The sequence below is a fragment of the Carassius gibelio genome, chromosome A3 (assembly GCF_023724105.1).
Source record: "Carassius gibelio isolate Cgi1373 ecotype wild population from Czech Republic chromosome A3, carGib1.2-hapl.c, whole genome shotgun sequence".
Lineage (NCBI taxonomy): Eukaryota > Metazoa > Chordata > Actinopteri > Cypriniformes > Cyprinidae > Carassius > Carassius gibelio.
This window is the reverse complement of record NC_068373.1, coordinates 29,652,587-29,673,653: the sequence shown is the minus strand read 5'-3', so window position 1 is coordinate 29,673,653 and position 21,067 is coordinate 29,652,587. Positions and strand designations below refer to the sequence as shown.

Genomic DNA, 21,067 nt, shown 5'->3' with positions numbered 1-21,067 from the left:
CAGTATTTGAACTGATTCACATATGTGATCTTAACATAAAAACAACATATATACAAAAAAATGTTTACCATCTGCAATTTTATTTTAAACATTTTCATATAAATGTATGACTGAAAAAATATAGAACATATTTTTTATATATATATATATAAATAGAGAGAGAGAGAGAAAGCATTTCACAGTACAGTTGCAATCATATGCACATTTTTAATCCGCAAACAAATCAAAGTACTTTAATTCAGATTGTTCCTGATCACCACAGAATCCCCTCTGATCATATACAGTATTGTGCAAAAATCAAACATCTCAAAATTATTTAAAATAATTATTCCTTCACCATAAAAAACAATATAGAGTGTTTACACAATTTTTAACCACGATACAATAAGTCTGACGTAAACTTGACTGCACCTTTCAAACTCATTCATTCATTGTCTAACAAAGAGCATCATCCATTCACAAATCAAAACTACGTCCTACGTCTGTTTAACACATGTTTATCATCTGTATGGCTTTAAACCTTTCAGTCATGGTTAGCCTGAATCTGTTCAGTGGTCTGTACAAGGCTGTAACAACATGTTCAGCAGGAAAAAATGTAAACTTACTGATGTAAACAGGTCGCTGAAAAAACATAACTTTGAGCTATATCATATCTAAGATACTGTGCTATTATTTGATATGATTTATTCAAAATACTTGAACCTGAATATTAGATGTTTAAAAATCCAGAAACTCAGTGCCAGATGAAAATGATATTAAACTTGTAATATAAAAACACACTGACATCATGAAACAGATTTGGTGTATGGGTGGCTAAGGTGTTACAAAATCAACAATACAAATGTATTAAGCAGTTATTTTGTATGCCATTGAAGAAAAAATAATTTCCCAGGAGTATCTAAAGGCAGCATTTTTGGTACATTTAAAAAAAACAATGGCTCATTTACGGCAGGCATCACAAAAACTTCAGACTGATGGAGATGATATTGAGATGATATTGAGATGATACCGTGGCAGGCGGCTGGTGAGGCTTCATCATAAACAAACATCTTCTGACAGTCAAACTGCTCTTAAATAATAATAAACAACACATTTTGATTTATATCATAAAATAATAAAATAAAGATGAACAACTATATCATATATTTTCAACATTGGCACTTCTGAAAATCACGATTGGTGGATCACAGCAGCATAAACTCTCACCCCCAAATCACATATTATACACCAAAATACATTTCACATTTACATGTACAGTACATACGTTAATTAGTTCTTTAAAAAATTATATTTTAGGGTTAAATGGTCAGAAAATAATGATTTTAGAGAGCTTACTTTATATAGAGTGAATAAGCTTTGCATTGGGAATGTTTGCAATTATTATTTGGAGTTTAATGATTTATTGTCATGAAAATAATGTTAATGTAAAAACTGACAATTTTCTTAATGCAAAATATAATTTCTTAGTATTTTATTTTTTTAATTATTTATTGGGGTGAAATGGCGTGGCACAAGCATCTGATTTCACTCCAACAGTCACAGAAAATAATTAAGAAAGTATGTTTTGCAGAAAGCAAAAACAGTCAAGCTTTATAAAAAATAAACTTATTAAAATAAGCAATTATTAGATTTTACATAAATAAAATTAAACTTATTTTGTGGATTAGATATTAATGTTTTTCATTGTGCTGTTTTTCAATTTAAAAAATTGTCAGGAAAATACAAAATAAAAGCCCATTTTATTAATGTAAAATATAATTTCTTTTGGATAAAATGCATCTTGAGCATGTTTTCAGATGCACAAGCATCAGAGATGATGAATCTCAACCTGTGCAGCTCATATTTCACTCTCAAAACCACAGAAAAAAATAAATTAGAAATCATGTTTTGCATGTGTGGTCAGAAAATCGCAAGTTGCTATTTATTTTCCGCAGCTTATTTTTAACATGAGGTGAATATGCTTTGCATTCTGACAGTTTGAAATAAAAATGTGGGATGTAATATGTCATGAAAATAGTGTTGGGATGCAAAAAATATCTATTTTCTAAATGCAAAACATAATTTCCCTTTATTTTTTTTACTTTCATTTTAGGGGCGAAATATGACCTAGACGTGTTTTTTTAATGAGATTTACTCAGTTACAATTCTTTAATAAAACAAACAAACAAACATTAAATTAGGGTGACGAAAAGTGCCATTTTCCAAAGAGAGCTCTGATCAGACGGCTTCTTGTGCTTCTGAATCGTCTCACAGTAATGAGATGTCAGACACCGATCGATCTGCTTCAAGTCAAACACTAGTATACACGTATTTGCATCGCTTTGACCTTTCTCTGAAGATCCCACCTTCATGCATGGGAAAATGGCACGTTTGGTCACCCTAATTTAATTCAAGTGTAACAGCAGGCAGTCAGGGTTGTGCGGTGGTGTAATGCTCCAGGTTTTAAACGGCTGGTTCACGCTGAGATGAGGCGGGCCGCTCCTCTGTGCACCTGCGCCTGAAGAGGCCCGTACTCCACGCGCTCGCCGTCCACCGTCATCACGCCGGCCGTACTCAGCGGCTCCAGCCTCAGCGCTCGTGCACGCCGGTACACCAGATGAGCGCAGCCCAAGTCCAGGTGCTTCCCGCTCTGCATGGCCCGGAAGAGCCGCAGCATCATGAGGCGTGAGACTCCCCCCGTCACGTAGAACAGGTGAATGAGTCCGTCATCGACCCGTGCGTCTGGAGCCGCCCGCAGATCCTCGTCCAGGTGCGCCTGGAACATGGCCAGCACCAGGACGAACTCCTGCTCCTCCACCTGCGTCCAGTCCTGCGGGACGGGCTGCTCCAGAGGGACCAGCAGACGGTCAGGCAGCCGGCTGTCTGCGCTACACCACCCAGCTGAGGACGACTCTCGCTCGCTTTCGGCAGGCAGGAACGCCAGCTTCCCCTGATAGACGCGTAAGGAGGCCAGACTCAGCAGCGTGCTGAGGAGGAAGCGCAGCGCTCCGATCGGCCGAAACCGCTCGCTCTCGATGTCCACGTCGGCCACGAAGCCCCAGGCCAGAGACAGGAAGGAGAAGAGACGAACGCCGGACGCCAGACGGATGGAGACCAGGTCCAGTTTCGACACCAGACCCTTACACAGCAAGAACCCACAGCTGGTGAGCAGATCTTCACCCCACACCGGAGACGCTCTGAAGAGAACAAGAAAACACACACACACACACACAACATGAGCACTAACTATAAAATATTAGAGGTGGACCAAACACCTACTACGACAGAGCTATTGTAGTATTATTTCCTATTACAGTATTTCTTATTATTCTGAATTAGATGTTTTTGTTTAAAGTGTAGCTTGATTTTGTCATTTTTATTAGTCTTTCCTTCTCCAAAAATATATATTACGCTTCATTTGTATGTATTTTTAACGAATACTTTAGTCATTTGTTTTAGTCAGTTTCTAATCTTCTCTATTTTAGTAATTTTAGTGCTAAAATGTTTATTTCGGTCATCTGCCAGGTTAACATTTCAACATCAAGTTTTTAAGTTCAGGTTTTTCATCTAATATTTATATTGAATTTATTTCAGCTTTACTTGAATAACAAAACATTTTTCATATTTTTAGTTAACAGTAACATCATAGATGAATTAGCTAATTACATTAGCGAAACTAAAATCAATGAAATTAAGTTTATACAAACAACAATATTAACCTTATAATATCCTTGCAATATAATATTTAATTAATTACTATTAATATTTTTATAATCAAATTTAATTTAATTTAATTCATTTATATTTAAAATTTTGGTTCTTTGTGCCATTTTAATTAGGTTTTTTAAATATTTTTATTCAGCTTTATTTTATTTTTTTCAGTTTAGTTTTAGTAATGGCAGCACTTCATCTTTAACTTATTTGATCTATTTTGATAAATTGTCAAGGCATCATTTCTCTTTTTTGTCAAGTTCACATTTGTTTCATCTAATATTTATTTGATTTCAGCTTTATTTCAGTTAGTGGATATTGAGGTTTATTCAGTAAATAGTGTACACAGTGCTAGTATTTCATCTCAACACATCCACAGTCTCGATCAGAGCATGTCACTTCACCGGACAGACATCATGACAAGACATTATCATCTCTAGTTGTTAAAGTACAGATTGTTTTAGCTTCTTTTGCTCAAAATAAGGACAAAACCGGCTCACATTACACCGCACAGGAATCAGGATTACAGCCGTTACATTAAGAGTTTCTATTTGATAATAACCGATAAGGTTGATAAACCAGGAAAATGGATTAACAAAGTTATTACTTGCACATCTGCAGTTCTGAAGTACTAATAAAGGCTGAAACATTGACTGTCTGTTTGCTGACAGTCTCATGATGTGACAGTAGGAGGCGTCTGTGCTTCATTAATTCATCTTTCATGCTTTCACTTCGTTTTCTCTATCAGCAGAACCGAACCTGTATTCTTTAGCTCAAAGAAATCCCACAGAGATGCAGCTCTCACAAACAGATGCTAATGACTGGAATAATGACTGCTTACATCGCAAACTTTAAACTGAGCGTCTGAACGAAGCACAGCACAGACTGAGTGTAATGGAGATCACTAATTCACATGAACACTGACTCCAGATCAGAGATTCAGAAAGGACTCGAGCTGGCTGGCTTTATTATTATAAGGAGTTTAGAGAGCTTATATCTGGGAAACTCTACAGAGGAAGCTGTGCTATTTTTATATCATTAAATTCTATATTAACGAGTTCTGTTTAAGACATTTAATGAGAAATGAATGAGATATCCAGTAGAGATGCACATTATATCAGAACCGCATTGGCTGCTCTTCTGTATCCTGTTCCTGTTTAATGGATGTGAATATTTCCCTCATTTTGACATTCAGATTATTGTTACTCTATTATCTAATGCTCATTAGAAACACTAAATAAGCCGGTTAAATGTCATTTTTAGAAAATTTCAAAATGAATTAAAATATGTCATACTGTGCATTAATGTTGTGGTGCCAAAATTCAAAATAATAATAATTTAGAATAAAATAAATATAAATAAAATTATATAAAATTTAATTTACTAAATTAATTTAATAGGGGTGCTCCGATCACGATTGGCCGATCGTTAATGCGCATCTCGTCAGTAAAGCCGGTTTTCTAATCAGCGGTTAATTCCATCAGGTGCGTGATTTCACATAGAGCAGCTGTTACTACACAGAGCCGTTGTTAATAGAGAAGATGCGCCAAAAAACGCTGAAAATGAAGTGGATTTGCGCATCTTCTCTATTTCTTCTCTACTTTTGACGCTCTAGCGGTTAATAAACAGAACTGCTTGCGTCTTGCGGAAGAACATCGTAGCCGGAACTACTTCTCTCTGTTTATGTCTATGAAGAATCACAAAGGTACTGGGTTACTCGGCCGCGGTATCCCCGAAGCAATCTAAAATAGTCCGAATATAAACACTTATTATAGGTGCACCCTAGTGATTCAGGACAAGCTAAAAACACGGTTTGGAAAATGGATTCATGGTGTACTCGCTTATTATATACATTTTTCTGCATTTTGAACACAAACAAAGTTACGGACCGCAGCTCTGATTGGTTGTTTCTTACCGGGAGCGATGTATTTCTGCAAATGGCAATAGGACACTGGGAGGAGCCAGAGGAGCTTGATTTTTTCACAGATTATCTGTTTCATATTCTACTGTCAGGACATAATGACAGGTTTAACAAATATGTAAAAAATATATTTTTACAAAAGTTCCCTACAGCACCTTTAAATTACATTATTTTTAATGAATTAGATTAGTTTTTATTTTATTTTTTATTTTGAATTTACATCGAAAAAAGAAAACAATTGTATTAATGGTCATAACGTGTGGGCTTTGGTCCAAATTTTAATACAGAATTTCATAAAATGTTGATTAAATTTATTCAAATATATAATTTATTTAAATCATTAAATATTTGAATTAAAATTTAGTTTTTAATTTTATGTCCAAAACAGAACATAATTTTATTATTTGCCATTGCCCGAATTTTGATACTTTTAATAAAACTTATATTAAATTACTAAATTAAATTTAAAACGAATAGGGTAATTCATTTAAATGGACTAAATTAAATTAAAGTTGAGGTTTTTTTTTTAGCATTGACATTTATTATTGGATTTAACACAATTTAAATAAATTAAAGTCAAATCTGAAATAAATTAGTTCTTTAAAGTAATGAAATGAAATTAAACTTTAGTTCGAAGTGTTTTATTTGTTAATTTCCATAGCTTATTTCATTATTGGCTGTAATATATTGCCATTGGCCAAAATGTTGATATCGTCTTTCATATTAACTCATCTCTAAACATCATGAGAAGAAGCAAGATCCGGTTGGTCCCTCTACATGTCAATCAGACAGCGTGGTGGGCGGTGCTTGTCCTGCATGATCTGAGGAGTTCTCTCTGATTGGCTCACCGTGTGTAGTGATGGACAGAAGCAGCCAGGGCATTTCCTGAACCCCCAGGCAGGATTCCCAGAGGAGTCTGGATGGCCTTTTCCCAATCCGGCCTATCCATTAGACCGTTCACCACCTAAAACACACACACACCCCTCTGTGAGCTGAGTGCACACACACACACAGAGACGGACACAAGTGATCTGCACACACCTCAAACAGCAGCCCGTCTCCAGACAGAACGACCAGAGCGTCCCACTGCGTCAGGTCAGCGCTCCTCACCAGATCCCGCGCGTGATTCTGACGCTCTGTAGGACACAGATCACAGCAGACGCTCAGATTTCTGAGAACAGATTCTGTCTGGTGCATTAAAACGTATAAAGGCAGCACTGGTGAGCTTAAATCACTAGCCCCCAAAGTTTTGAACACTAAACCTGGAGTGCTATGATATAATTGGCTCTTATGAGAAACTGCTTGTGATGTTCCTCGTTTGTAAGCTGTGTAAAGTATCAGCTAAATGAATGAATGTTAATTATTGCGTTATATACAGTTCTCAGAGCACAAGAAATATGTATGGAACTCCTTATAAGAGTTTCACAGTCTAAACTGTGTGAAGTTTTGATCCTTCGAGTGTGTGTGTGAGTAACATCACTGATGGTGTGTGTGTGTGTGTGTGTGTGTGTGATAGAAAGAGAGAGAGAGAGAGAGAGTAACAGCTCTGATGGAGTGTGTGTGTGTGTGTGTGTTTGTGTATGTGCGCGCGTATGTGTGTGTGATAGAGAGAAAGAGAGAGAGAGAGAGAGAGAGAGAGTAACAGCTCTGATGGAGTGATTGTGTGTCCATCATTTATCATTCTATCTTACATCATTCTATCATCCATCCATCATTGCATCATTCATCCATCCATCCATCATCCATCCATCCCTGCATCCATCATTATATCATCATCCATCAATGCATCATCCATCCATCCATCATCCATACATCATACTGTCATCCCTCCATCCATCATTATATCATCATCCATCCATCCATCCATCCATCATCCATCCATCCATCCATCATCCATCCATCCATCCATCCATCCATCCATCCATCCATCATCCATCCATCCATCATACTATCATCCATCCATCCATCACCCATCCATCCATCCATCATACTATCATCCATCCATCCATCACCCATCCATCCATCCATCATACTATCATCCATCCATCATTCATCCATCATTGTATCATCATCCATCATTGCATCATTCATCCATCCATCCATCTATCATACTATCATCCATCCATCCCTCCATTCATCATTATATCATCCATCATTCGATTATCATCCATCATTAAATCATCCATCCATCCATCCATCATTCTATCATCCATCCCTCAATCATTCATCAGTATATTATCCATCATTCTATTATCCATCCATCCATCATCCCTCCTTCATTCTATCATCCTTCTCTCCACTGTTCTATCATCATCCATCCACCCTCCATCCATCATTATATCATCATCCATCATTCTATTATCATCCACCATTTCATCATTCATCCATCCATCATTTTATCATCAATCCCTCAATCATTCATCATTCTATTATCCATCCTACAATTATCATCCATTCATCCTTCCATCATTCATCCATCCATCCATCATTCTATCAGGGTTGGGTCAAAAAAGAGCCACAAAAAACTACGGATAACTTTAAAGAAGATTAGAAATATTTACAATAATTTTAATTTCTAAGCCTAACAAATGTATTTTTATGATCTGGGTAATTATTTAAAACAAAACCACACATAATGTTTCTACTGTATCTCTCTGATATTTAGTTCAGATGAGTGCTGTCTCTCACTGTCTTTAATCAGTTCTGTTAATGACTGTATGCTCATTATTTATAAAGTAGCAACAATGTCGTTTGTAAAGTACAGTCTTAGGCACATTAGTATTTTCACCCCAAAAAAGGGTTTTAAGTTATTTACATATTTTGCTATAGTGTGTCAGTATGAAATACCAGTTTACAGTTTTAACATTCATTTTGTCATTCATTATAATAATAATCTAGTGAGATTCAGTATGGCAACAGCCGGTGCTCCACACAGAGATCTGATCTCACATTCATCGAATCTGTCTGTGATTACATGAAGAAACAGATGAAACTGAGACAAACTAAATGTAAACTGATATTTTCTACTGACAGACTACAGCAAAATAAACTGGCCGAACATGAAAATACTAATGTACTGTTTTACTAAATACTAATGCATGACTTTTGCACAGTAGTGAATGTGTAATTAAATGAAGTATATTAAGTATATTTAAAGTAAAACAGCTGTGTGTCATGAGCGGTGAACACAGTGAAAACTTTACAGGAGATGGGAAACCGATTGCTCCCTCCTGACCTTTTGTAAACTGTATTTATGACAAAGAACTGCACAGATACAGATTTTCTAACAATCTTATCTATCGACAAACACACACCTTGTGTCCTCTGTTTGTGTTTGAGTCCGCTCACGCTGCTCCCCTGCGGTCTGAGGATTGAAGAGCAAGACTGACTCTGAGGCGATCGCGAATTTGCTTAGCGAAGCCCATGCTTCTTGAGTACATTTCAGAGAACCAGGACAAATATTTCAAACGATTGCTCAGGCATTTAAGAGGCACCGAAATATCCGTTCAGATTTGGTTTGGTTCATACTAGTTCCATAGGTATGGCACCAGGTTTAGGTACCCAAACCTAATCATCCATCCCTCAATCATTCATCATTCTGTTATCATCCATTCATCCCACCTTTGTTCTAAACACAATGCTCTACCACTGAGCCACAGGAACTCTCTCTCTTTGTTGTTTAAAATGAGCTGAAACCACCCTGCCTGCTGTTCATAGCAGATCATATAATGCCATTAACAAGCTGAATCTGTCCAGAGAGCTTCTGTGTGTATGTGTGTGTGTGTGTGTTACACACCTGTGATGAAGAGTGTGTGTGGTATATCTGCCTCAGTGAGCATCCGCTGTATGTGGCGGTTATAGAGAGCCATCGCCTGGCCCTGTCCACTCTGAGGATTGACCAAAACCATCATGCCACGCGGTCGGCGGACCTCAGATAACAACACACCTGACACACAGAGAGAGAGAGAATCACATTTACATAAAAGACTTAAAGCTGAAATCCATATGTTTTGCATCTTTGTTGCCATCTCTGTTTGAAACCTGCGACTGCAGATATTTGAAGATTCTTCTTCATTGGCATGGCTCCTCTTTATGGAAGGCCAAAAGGGTCAAAAACAAGCGATTGTTAATGCGTCAACAACATGTTAATTAGGCATAAACAACACGCATTTAACGCGTTAAAATTCATGTGTTTTTGACCCTTTTGGCCTTCCATACCTCTTACCTGGGTTTCATTACCATCGTGCACTGTTTGATTATTCCAGGCTACAATTGATCCGGCAGCTGGAGCATTCACACACACGATGAGTACTGATGCAAAGACGAACGACTCAAATTAGAAAACATTATCACAAGCTTACCGTTGTGAATCGGGCTAAGGTCATGACGGCAATAGTTTTGAACACTGTTCTTTTGGATAATTTTTAACCAAGGTTTAAGACTCAAAATTGATAATACTAATACTAAAAAAGAAAACATAACAATATGAATTATTAAATAAATGTTCTGTGTTTTAGTGTTTAGTTAAAAAAATAAAATGATTACTTATAACATAAATAAACATCTAAACATAACACAAATAAATATACTAATAAAGTAAAATTTAAATATAGTAAAATACAGTAAAACTATAGCAAAAATGTAATTCTAAAAAGAAAAATGAAAATAATAAAATAATACATTTACAAAGCGAATAACATAAAATTATCAATTATAAAAAATAATAATCAATTATAAAATAAAAAATAAAATACAATTAAAATATAAAACTATAGCAAACATTTTGTGTTCTCATGCTGTAAATGTGGTGCCAAACGTGAGGTGTGGGGTGTTTATTTCAATGAAAACATTGTGAAATATTAGTTAGACAGACAGTGAATGACTGAGCTGTGTACATAATTATTAAACATCAAAAAATGGAGTGACAAACATATTCAGCTGCACTTAAACTGTTTTGTTCCTCATATTTGAGATGAATATTCCTCATAGTTTTGTCGTCACATTGAGTTCTGGAGTAAAAACATAATAATAAAGTATCAGATGACATATTTCACTGGAAAAGTCATTCAAATATGTGATTTATTCAGTTTATATCATGTGATGATGCATTGTTATGAAGATACTGAAAAACTAGTGATTGCTGCTGACATTTGTGCTATTTATATATTACTTATTTATTATCGTTAAAATTATTACATTTTAAATTAAAATGCATTTTTATAAAATAAAATAAAAAATGAATAAAAATATATATTTTTTGCATGCATTTTGTATTGTTTTATACTAATGCAATAAATAATTAAAGCTAAAGATTGTCCTGCTGAACTAATTTCCTGTTTTTGGTCTGGTTGTTTCGACATCTGTGGGGTAGAAGATTTGAATCAAGTGTTGGAAACATGATTTTAATTCTCTTTAAAAGGTTTTATGTTTGATGAATAGAGTAAGAAGAGAGAGCATGGTCTCGGACGGGTGGCAGCTGGAAGCGCTAATGCTAAAAACACACGAACAGAAGTGGCTTTGTCTTGATTTGGTGTGATGTATAGCTCTGAGAGTGTTTATGTATGTTACAGGAGCTCTGTGCTTCTCGTGGGACGGCGCTCGGATCATCTGGTCGAGCGGGACGGACTGGTTTCACGGGGAACGGTTTACTCGCGGGACGATGACCCTGATGACAGGTGAGGCGTGAATCCAGCACTCAACAGACAGCACACGCTCTTTTAAAGAAGACACACACACCTTCACAGAGATACTCATGAACACACACAGAAGAAGGTATCGGTGTCTCAAACAGGTCCTGGATCTTTACTCATGGCACAGTTTCAATACATCACAAATGATTCATGAGGAGCTTTGGTTTATTTATTTATATCACTGCTCCTGTAACTCATCCAAATGGACAATTACACAATGAAATCAGTTTTATCTGTTTGTGATTTTTTAAGTGGGTTTTAATCACCCTGCCTTTTTATAAAAGGTAAAATCACTCTAATGTAATTTAAAATAAATATTACATTTTTTATTATATGAAATATATTTTATACATAATATAAATACATTAAAAAAATCTTTAAACAAAATTTATAAAATAAAACAAATGTTTTTTCACTTAATAAACGAAACTTTTTAGAATAATAAGAAATAAAATAAATATTAATGCATATTTTAATTCACAATAATAGTACATTTAACAATTTATAAAATCAACAACAGTTTTATAAAGACAATAAACACCTTCTGTTTTTTTTTTTTAAATGCTCTGCATCATTTAACACTGGTAAAAACACTATAACGCTCCTATTGCATTAATAAATGATCTCAGCCACTTCCTGTGGACTGAAACCGTTTTAACCTCCAGCAGCAGGAGGATGTTTAACCTGAGATTCACCTGTTACCCAGAATCCTCTGGGGCTGAAAACAACAGCCACATGAGCCCTGTGCTTTCACAGTGAGACAGTGCAGATTCACACTGACGGACTCTAATTAGCAGCAGAGCGTCTGTCAGCATCATTAACTCAAACTACAGCGCTTCCCTTCATGAACAACACATGAACCAGCAGAGACCTCACACAGGAACACCAGGGAAACAAACGCTGACTACGAAGAGAACGAAGCTGCAAACATTTACTCTTTAAAGGAAAGGAGGATGTGAGGCATTTCATATCATTTAGATGCAATAAAATAAAAAAATACTTACATTTAGCAGACACTTGTATCCGGAGCGACTTACAGTGCATTTAGGCTACACTTTTTTTTTTTTTACCAATATGTGTGTCCCCCAGGAATTGAACCTTTTGCGATGCTAACACAATGCTCTACCACTGAGCCACAGGTACAATACTAGATATTTATTATAAATAAATATATTAAAAGAGAAAGATAGACAGAGAGAGATGTATAAGTGCTTAATCTCTTACACTGGAGATGATCTCAGCATCACAGCTGCTGAATTGTGAACACATGATAAGGATATACGGAGGTGTCTGTGTGTGTGTGTGTGTTTACACATCTATATGTGTGTGTGTGAATGAGAGTGTGTATGTGTGTGCGTTTACACATCTCTAAGTATGTGTGTGTGTGTGTGTGTGTGTTTGTGTGTCAGTACAAACACCTTAAACTATCCAAACACAAAAACACAAGTATTTAAAAACTTCTCTATGAATCACGCAGAACCTGTCAAGAACCAGATCATTTTTCACAACAAAACCAAAACATGAAGGGCCTGCATTCAGACACATTCACATTTGTTTACATTCATTACACTCAAACACACTCATCATTTTACAACATTAAAGCTGCAGTAGGTAACTTTTGTAAAAATATATTTTTTACATATGTATTAAACCTGTCATTATGTCCTGACAGTAGAATATGAGACGGATAATCTGTGAAAAAATCAAGCTCCTCTGGCTCCTCCCAGTGTCCTATTGCCATTTGCAGAAAAACATCGCTCCCGGTAAAAAACAACCAATCAGAGCTGCGGTCCGTAACTTTGTTTGTGTTCAAAATGTAGAAAAATTTATATAATAAGCGAGTACACCATGAATCCATTTTCCAAACCGTGTTTTTGGCTTGTCCTGAATCACTAGGGTGCACCTATAATAAGTGTTTATTTTCGGACTATTTTAGATTGCTTCGGGGATACCGCGGCGGAGTAACCCAGTACCTTTGTGATTCTTCATAGACATAAACAGAGAGACGTAGTTCCGGCTACGATGTTCTTCCGCAAGACACAAGCAGTTCTGTTTATTAACCGCTAGAGCGTCAAAAGTTACCTACCGCAGCTTTAATATATATATATATATATATATATAGACAATACATATACTGAGCTGAGCTACATGACATAAATTGTAGCTTTTAACATAATATCTATATTATATCTTTTATAATCTATAATCTATATTGAATTACACATCATGTATTCAGACTACTTTTTGATTACTTTTGATCAAATTTGCAAGAAAATATATTCCATCCTTTATTAACATCATGTATAAAACACACACACACACACACATATATTTATAATTTTTTTAGAAGAAGAATTTGGGTAAATCTATAAATTCTGAATCATTTACTGCCATTGTGTGAATTTGATCTTTCTGTTCATCAAAGAATCCTGAAAAATAAAACGTATCACAGTTTCCTTTCCATTCAGATATTCATCAGCACAACGGTTTTCATCATTGATGATAATCAGGAATGTTTCTTGAGCAGCAAACCTTCATATCAGATTGATTTCTGAAGAATCATGTGACACTGAGGACTGGAGGAATGATGCTGAAAATACAGCTTTGATCATTTTTATAATATTTCACAATATTACTGATTTACTGTATGCTTTATCAAATAAATGCTGCCTTGGTAAGCAGAAGAGACTTCAGACTTCAATCTTCTGTCACATTATAAAGACAAAAGCAGCTCAGCAGCTTCATTCACCACAGATATAGCGTGTTTCTAGCGTGTCCTTGTGTAATGAATGTCTTTGTGTGTCTGTGACCTCTGTGTGCTGACAATACCAGCCTTCAAAACATCATGCAACTGCTTCAACCACATTCTTTAGAGAAACGAAGGCTGCTCTTTGTGTTGAAGTCTCGCTGACCTTGTTGTAAGATATAAAGGCATGTAAAATAACTCTCATCCAGCAACATCTGAAAATCCTGAAAACACATTCATCAGGAAATACTGTACGATGCAGGAACACTCATCATTAAAGCCTCCGAACCACAGACATGAGACCATTACTCCAATAATAATGATGTGTTTGATATAACGAAAAAATTTATGAATTATAAAATGTAAGTAAAATATTTTTTAATATATGCAAATAAATACAATTAAATCATTTTAATTTAAATTAAATCAAGAAAAATATTATACTTTATTAAATATTACATTTTAGCAATGTAAATGATATCATTTTAAATATAAATAAATAAATACATTTAAGAATATTTAAATAAAATAACAAAAAAATAAATACATTAAACATTTTAAATATTTTTTTAAATAAATAAAATAAATACATCATACATTTTAAGTAAAAAAAAATTTAAATACTTTTTTAAATATAAAATACATGCATGAAGAATTTAAGCAAATAATTTAGAAATTATTAAAATAAAATATAAAGTAAATTAAATAAAATTCACATAAAAAATTAATGAAATAATTTTAAATCATCATAAAAAAATACTAAATAATAATAGTATGCTATATTTAATCATATATATAAAAAGCTACAAAGCTGACAATAAGTGCACCCAAGCCTTCTGTCAGAGTGGTTTTACCACATTTAATAGATGTGATGAAATCACTAGACCACATGAATATGAACATTACTCCAGATTTACAGCAGAAGACCGATGACATGCAGCTCATGTACAGCGTGTGTTGTGACCAAAGGGCTCGTGGGAATGTGATCTGACGCAGCCTGACAGCATCAGAGGAAAGGTCAAGAGGTCAAAGGTCAGCGCAGAAGCAGATACAGATCCACACACAGCATCAGCAGATGAGACGTGTCTCTCTGTCTCTGCAGTAACTGTGTCTTCAGTGAGTTCAGCGCTAATGAAGACGCTCCCGAGTTCTGCATGAGCGTGCATTATTAGCCACGAGAGCTCAAGAGCCTGATGAACAGAACAACCGCTGTCGTCTCACACTCATTTCAATTAACAGCTCTTTATTGTGACTAAAAGCTGCCCACTAATAAAAAGACTCTTGCTCTTACTTCAGAAGAGTCTCATAAAATCATCCATTCAGATCAGAGACGGCTAGATCGTATCCAGTTTAGTGTGCACTATGGATTCAACTGAAGACTCAAAAGATAAAAAACGAAATACAGTATGGGCTCTTTAAAATCCTCCACTGATGAAGTGTAAACGTCGACGACAATAAAACAACCCAACTCTATAAAAACAGCCCCAGAAAGGGTTTAGTCTTCCGTCATCTAGCATCAAGAGCGTCTCGAATGAATCACGATCAGGACATCTTCACATGTGACAGCTCTCTGCTCATTTAAAATACATGTATTCTGTTAAATAGTGTATTATCGTGTGCTGTGGATCACACATGCTGAAACAAGCTCGTCCATTAAACATGTGAATGCAGTATGAGTGAGCAGTAGATGCCAAGCTGTGTCCTAAACACTGAACCCTAACACTATACGACCGCTAAAACTCACCAGAGTCACATGATCTTCAGAAATCACTCATATCTGCTGATTTGATGCTCAAGAAACACTTCTGACTATTATCAGTGATGAAAACGGTTGTGCTGCTTCACATTTTTGTGGAAACTGTCATACATTTTATTTATAATTAAATCTATTGTAACATTATAAATGTCTTTACTGTCACTTTAGATCAACTTAATGCATCCTTGATGAATTAAAGTATTACTTTCTTAAGTAAACCCTTGCTTTGCATGCACATAAGTGTAAACATGAACAGTGTATTTAGTTTGGTGTTGACAGTGGTACAGAAACTAAACACTTCATCTTTAAAGTCTATGAAGACGCAAACATTTACTTGCACTTGTTTACAAAGTACCTTGAAATCAAGAGCTATTTATAATATCTAGAAGTTAAGACACTGATATCATTGTCTTTCATTCTGTATAAATACCACTGTCTTGGCAGCAAGAAATATACAGAAATATAGAGACAACAACCATCATAAATATTCACAAACGCACATGAATATGCATTGTTATGAATTCTTTGATGTCTTTGATGTAGGGATATTTTGGAGTTACAGTGTTTAATTTGGCTCATTCTTTTCACTCTTAAGTGCAACGTGAGGACAAACAGTGTGTTCAAGGAATAGTTTACACAAAAATGAAAACAGTGGATGCTCTGCAGTGAATGGGTGCCGTCAGAATGAGAGTCCTGTTTTTTTTTTTTGTCATGTTTTTTTTTTTTTTACTTCAAACCATTGATTCTGGCTAAAATACGGATCCATAATCCATAATCCCGAGTGTTTTACTTGTGGATTACTGTGATGTTTTAATCAGATGTTTGGACTCTCATTCTGATGGCACCCATTCACTGCAGAGCATTCATTGGTGAATGAATGATGCAATGCTACATTTCTCCAAATCTGATGAGCAAACAAACTCATCTCCATCTTGGATGTCTTGAGGGTAAGTAAATATAAGCAAACTTCCATTATCTGCTGAACTATTCTTTAAACACATTGGTAAGAGGTTTGTTTTGTCCTCACGGTACCTCACTATTCCTTCCACTATAACTCTGAGTTACAACAGTATCCTGGACTCATCATTAACACGAGCTCATCGTTCAGAACTTCCTCAGGTCAGTTCTAGAAGCCCAGATGTGTCTCATGATCAAACATCTGCAGGAACCAGGAGTTTGAGTCTCTGTTGTGTGTGTGTTTCCAAAAACTGAAAAACGCTCACGAATGGCATCCGACGAAACTTGTCTGTCCTATTTTTCCGTGTTCAAAGATTCAAACAGCTGAATTGTTTATGCTTGACATAATTACAGTATCTACTGCCTAAATTAAGCCTAAATAGTGTTGTCTTGTTGCATCAAACAACAACAGTGATTTTGGACTTTGCAAACCATAAATACAAAATACAGTTAGTTTAACCCTATAAACCCTTCTGTATATTTCATACACACATTTCGAGTTTCTGATCATAAAACATGAAAAACCTGTTGTGCACAATCTAATCTTAAAACTCATTGTTTAAGATCAGCTTATAGTTGCTTTTTCATTCTTTCATTTATGTATCTTTGTAAGGTTGTCCTCGAGTGTCTTGAGATGTGATCAAAAATAAAATGAATTATTATTATTATTATTATTTATCTACTAAATGCCTTTTTGTTGTGAAATCTTTGCTGATTCGTATCAAGAAATCATACGAATAACTTAAAGCCTCCAAAACATCTCCTATCTCATCTTTAGAGGAGCGTTTATTATCTCTCAGTCATCATTGTATTGCATTTCATTATATGTTTCAAAACTACAGAGCTTTGATCATCAAACTAATCATCTTACTAAAGATACTTTTGTAAAGATTTCATTTGTCCATATCAACATCTGCACTTAATTGCATAGTTTAGCTGAAAATAAATAAATAAATAGGTGTCTTCCTACATATTATCACTATATCAGACTAAATGAGCCATAAAAGCCTGGTGTATCAGATGTGATAATCATCAACAACAACTAAAACATGCAAACTTTTTTTTGTTTGGTCTAAAGGTTCATAAACTCTTTCATTTATACAGAAAAAATAATCTGATTATTATGTGTCTCTCAGCATCTCTTCACATCTGAGCATCAGCTCACACACACACACACATCATCACATCTCTTCATGTCCCAAATGAGCAAAAACAGCTCAAATCTGACCAAGTAAGATCATATCTACCTCTATCAGTGTTAAAAACACACACATCTCAGGTTTGTGATCAATTACAGTAAAGACTAGTCATCCAGCAGGTCAGACTAGTTGTCTCTGTTCCTCCTGGCAAACTGTCACACCTCATCCTCTCTCGATGAACCGGAGGAACATATTTACCAGAGTACTGAAGGATTATAGTGCTTACATACACAGATCACTGTATTTTCACTGTCAGACACTGACTATAAAGTGAGTTCTAGCAACTAACCAGCTAACAGAACGTTCTGGCAAAGTTCTCAACGGTTCTTAACAGAACGTTCATTCAGAAGTATCTGGTCTTTAACAATGTTCTCAAAACATTAACATGTAATAACGTTAATTCCACACGTTTGTGGAAGTTTCATCCTAAAACATTTTTTAGAAAGTTCGTGTAACGTTTTAGAATGTTATTACTTGTGTCAGAGAGTTCCGAAAACAACATTTTCGCAAAATGACGAGATGGAATGTTTTCTTGAATTTCGAAAGACCGAACGTTCAGAGAAAGAGAAGCATGTGTTCAAAACCCATGATATTTGCATGATCATTTTTTAGAGCTGTGTAGTGTTTGTTGATGTTATATTGTTGCAAAGTGTTATCGAACGCGCGCATAAAAGCCTGTTTATTGAGTAAAGAGGAGTTTAATCTCTGTAGTAAGTTGGTTTCTTACCGTGCGCGTGTTCCGCGCGCTGCGCGCTGTTGATGGCGCGCGCCCAGCGTTCCGCCTCGCGCAGGTTCGCGTCCTCATCATTATCATCCGTCCTGAGCGCGAGCCGAAAGCGCCGCTCGTCCCTCTGGCGCCCCGGACCCCAGGCCATCCAGCGGCGCCGGTACGGGTAGAGATACACGCAGAGATACGCGTCCTGGTCCTCGCCCCGGTGCGCGCGGCTCCACAGGCAGTCGCGCAGGTCCAGGTGCTCCGGCGGTGAAGAGGAGCTGATGTTCTGCACGGTCAGACAGCTGTCCGACAGAGTCAGAGCGTGTGTGAGCCGCCCGGTGTCCGCGTCCGTGAACTGCCCGTGCATGCGCGCACCCGCGGCTGGCCCGTTCCGCTGATGCAGCGCGCCCGGTTCATCCATCCCACGACCGGACAGTGATGCGGTGAGTGCGCGTGCTGCCCCGGGACGCAGTTTGAACACGTGTGTGTGTGTGTGTGTGTGTGAGAGAGAGAGAGAGAGAGAACGAGAGAGAGAGAGAGAAGAAAAGAATGAAAGAAAGAGTTTGCATATCTCTCTCCCTAGTGACGGAAAAGCGGCATGACAATAAAATAACGCATAAGGCAAAGGGCGTGACATTGTAACTCTTAAGACATGACACTTCAGAGTTGTTTTTTCGTAACTATGAACACTGTGATGATAACTGTGATCTCGGAAGTGGAATTCAAAGAAAACCAAGACCGTGTGTGAAAGCACTTATCTACCACACACACACGTGTGTGTGTATATATGTGTTAATATATATATATATATATATATATATATATATATATATATATATATATATATATACATACATATATATATACATACATACATACATACATACATACATATATTGTTATTATTTTTATTTTTATTTTTAGAAACGTTCCGTTATGCCCAAAGCATACTGTCCCAGGCTGTTGTTTAACAGTCGGGAAAGAAACGGAGGAGGGGATTAAAAGAGACCCTCAACTGCAGTTTAAACTAGTACAAAGATATATTTATCGTTCATAATGTTTGTAGAGAAGACAATGTTTGTAGGCAGACACTGGACAATGATCAGATAGAGGATAGCGACGTTAATAAACTGTGCAAAAAAACCTATCGGATTCACGCGTAATATAATGTAGGGGGGGGACTGGGAAAATAGATTCCAAAAATTAAATACTTGTAAATAGATTCAATTACATTTTAAAATGCGCAAAATCAGCTAGACTAAAGTTAGTTTTTTTCTGATCGCATATTATTATCACAATTGCAAATACATTATTCATAATTTATTGAATCTTCCTAATTGCTCTTTTTTCATATTTTAAATTTTGCTAAGTTAGACTACTGCTTATATACAGTAGACTCAGAAAGTCTTCTAGTTTTGTGGACATTCACACAGAGATCTGTCACTGGTCAGGCATTTGACCACTGGATTTATGGAAATCATCTTCATTTTAAGAAGTATTTTCTCAACATTGCATCAACTATAGGCTACCGAGGAACACAATCATTTTTTTTTATTAATATTATCTTACAATGGGTTATTTAACCATGCATCATGTCCTTGGAAATCTTTTGTCTTTTACACACATTCAAATGCACAAATTCACCTTGTTTCTTATGTAATGCAGAGATTCCAGGGATTTTGTCATGTGAACCTCTTTCACCGAATATAATGTATTTCACTAGAAGTACCCCACCAGAGATTGTAAAATAAATATTTTAATATTACATTTGCATGTTCACGGTTTTCTGATGTTGTTTAATGGTCAAAAATAAAATATTTATATTTAGTAAGCATTTTATTTTGATTGATGTTATTTTAAAATGATTTGTTTTCATTTTAATGATTTAATTAATTGTGAGCTTTTCATTTAACTCACAAGCCTCCTGCAGTTCCTTCACAAACCCCAGTTTGGGAAACTTTGATGTAATGTAGCCTAATGTTTAATGCACTTTATGTTGTTAATAACAACAAATGGAATATATGTTATTTTATAGATAGATAGATAGATAGATAGATAGATAGATAGATAGATAGATAGATAGATAGATAGATAAAAAATTTAGTAGTTATGTGACTTTCATTATTTTGTCTGTTCATTTGTTTTAATGACCTTTATTTTGTAAATAAATAGGGATACTATTTTTTTATTGTGCAGCGGATAAATAAATGACACATGTTTACCACAGTTATACGATTATATATTTAAAATTATAATTACAATTAAGTAGTAATAATCAGATTTCTATGTTTTTGAATGATCTGTTTTTATACAGTTTATGTCAATTAATATTTTTGAACCTTTATTTTGTAAAACGCTTCACTTGCCCAGCGCGCTTCACGGTTTCCACATGA

The 21,067-nt window shown here is 35.7% G+C and overlaps 1 protein-coding gene across 1 annotated transcript; it reads right to left on the bottom strand.

Annotated features, from left to right (window-relative positions):
* Positions 1-1,768: 1,768 nt before the first annotated feature.
* On the bottom strand, positions 1,769-19,176 carry LOC127941919 (sphingosine kinase 1-like). Its single transcript, XM_052537398.1, has 5 exons — positions 18,687-19,176; positions 9,408-9,557; positions 6,653-6,747; positions 6,460-6,575; positions 1,769-3,176 (listed from the first exon to the last, which is right to left on the bottom strand). The coding sequence occupies exons 1-5, from the start codon at positions 19,093-19,095 to the stop codon at positions 2,456-2,458; spliced, it is 1,491 nt and encodes a 496-aa protein (XP_052393358.1). The 5' UTR covers positions 19,096-19,176; the 3' UTR covers positions 1,769-2,455.
* Positions 19,177-21,067: the final 1,891 nt, after the last annotated feature.

Excerpts from the sequence above, each read along its gene's own strand:
- LOC127941919 (XM_052537398.1), bottom strand. The coding sequence starts at position 19,095 with ATGGATGAACCGGGCGCGCTGCATCAGCGGAACGGGCCAGCCGCGGGT. Across the intron at positions 9,558-18,686 it reads GCGCGCGGAACACGCGCACG|GTGTGTTGTTATCTGAGGTC; the intron begins GTAAGAAACCAA and ends TCTGTGTGTCAG. Across the intron at positions 6,576-6,652 it reads GAGACGGGCTGCTGTTTGAG|GTGGTGAACGGTCTAATGGA; the intron begins GTGTGTGCAGAT and ends TGTGTGTTTTAG.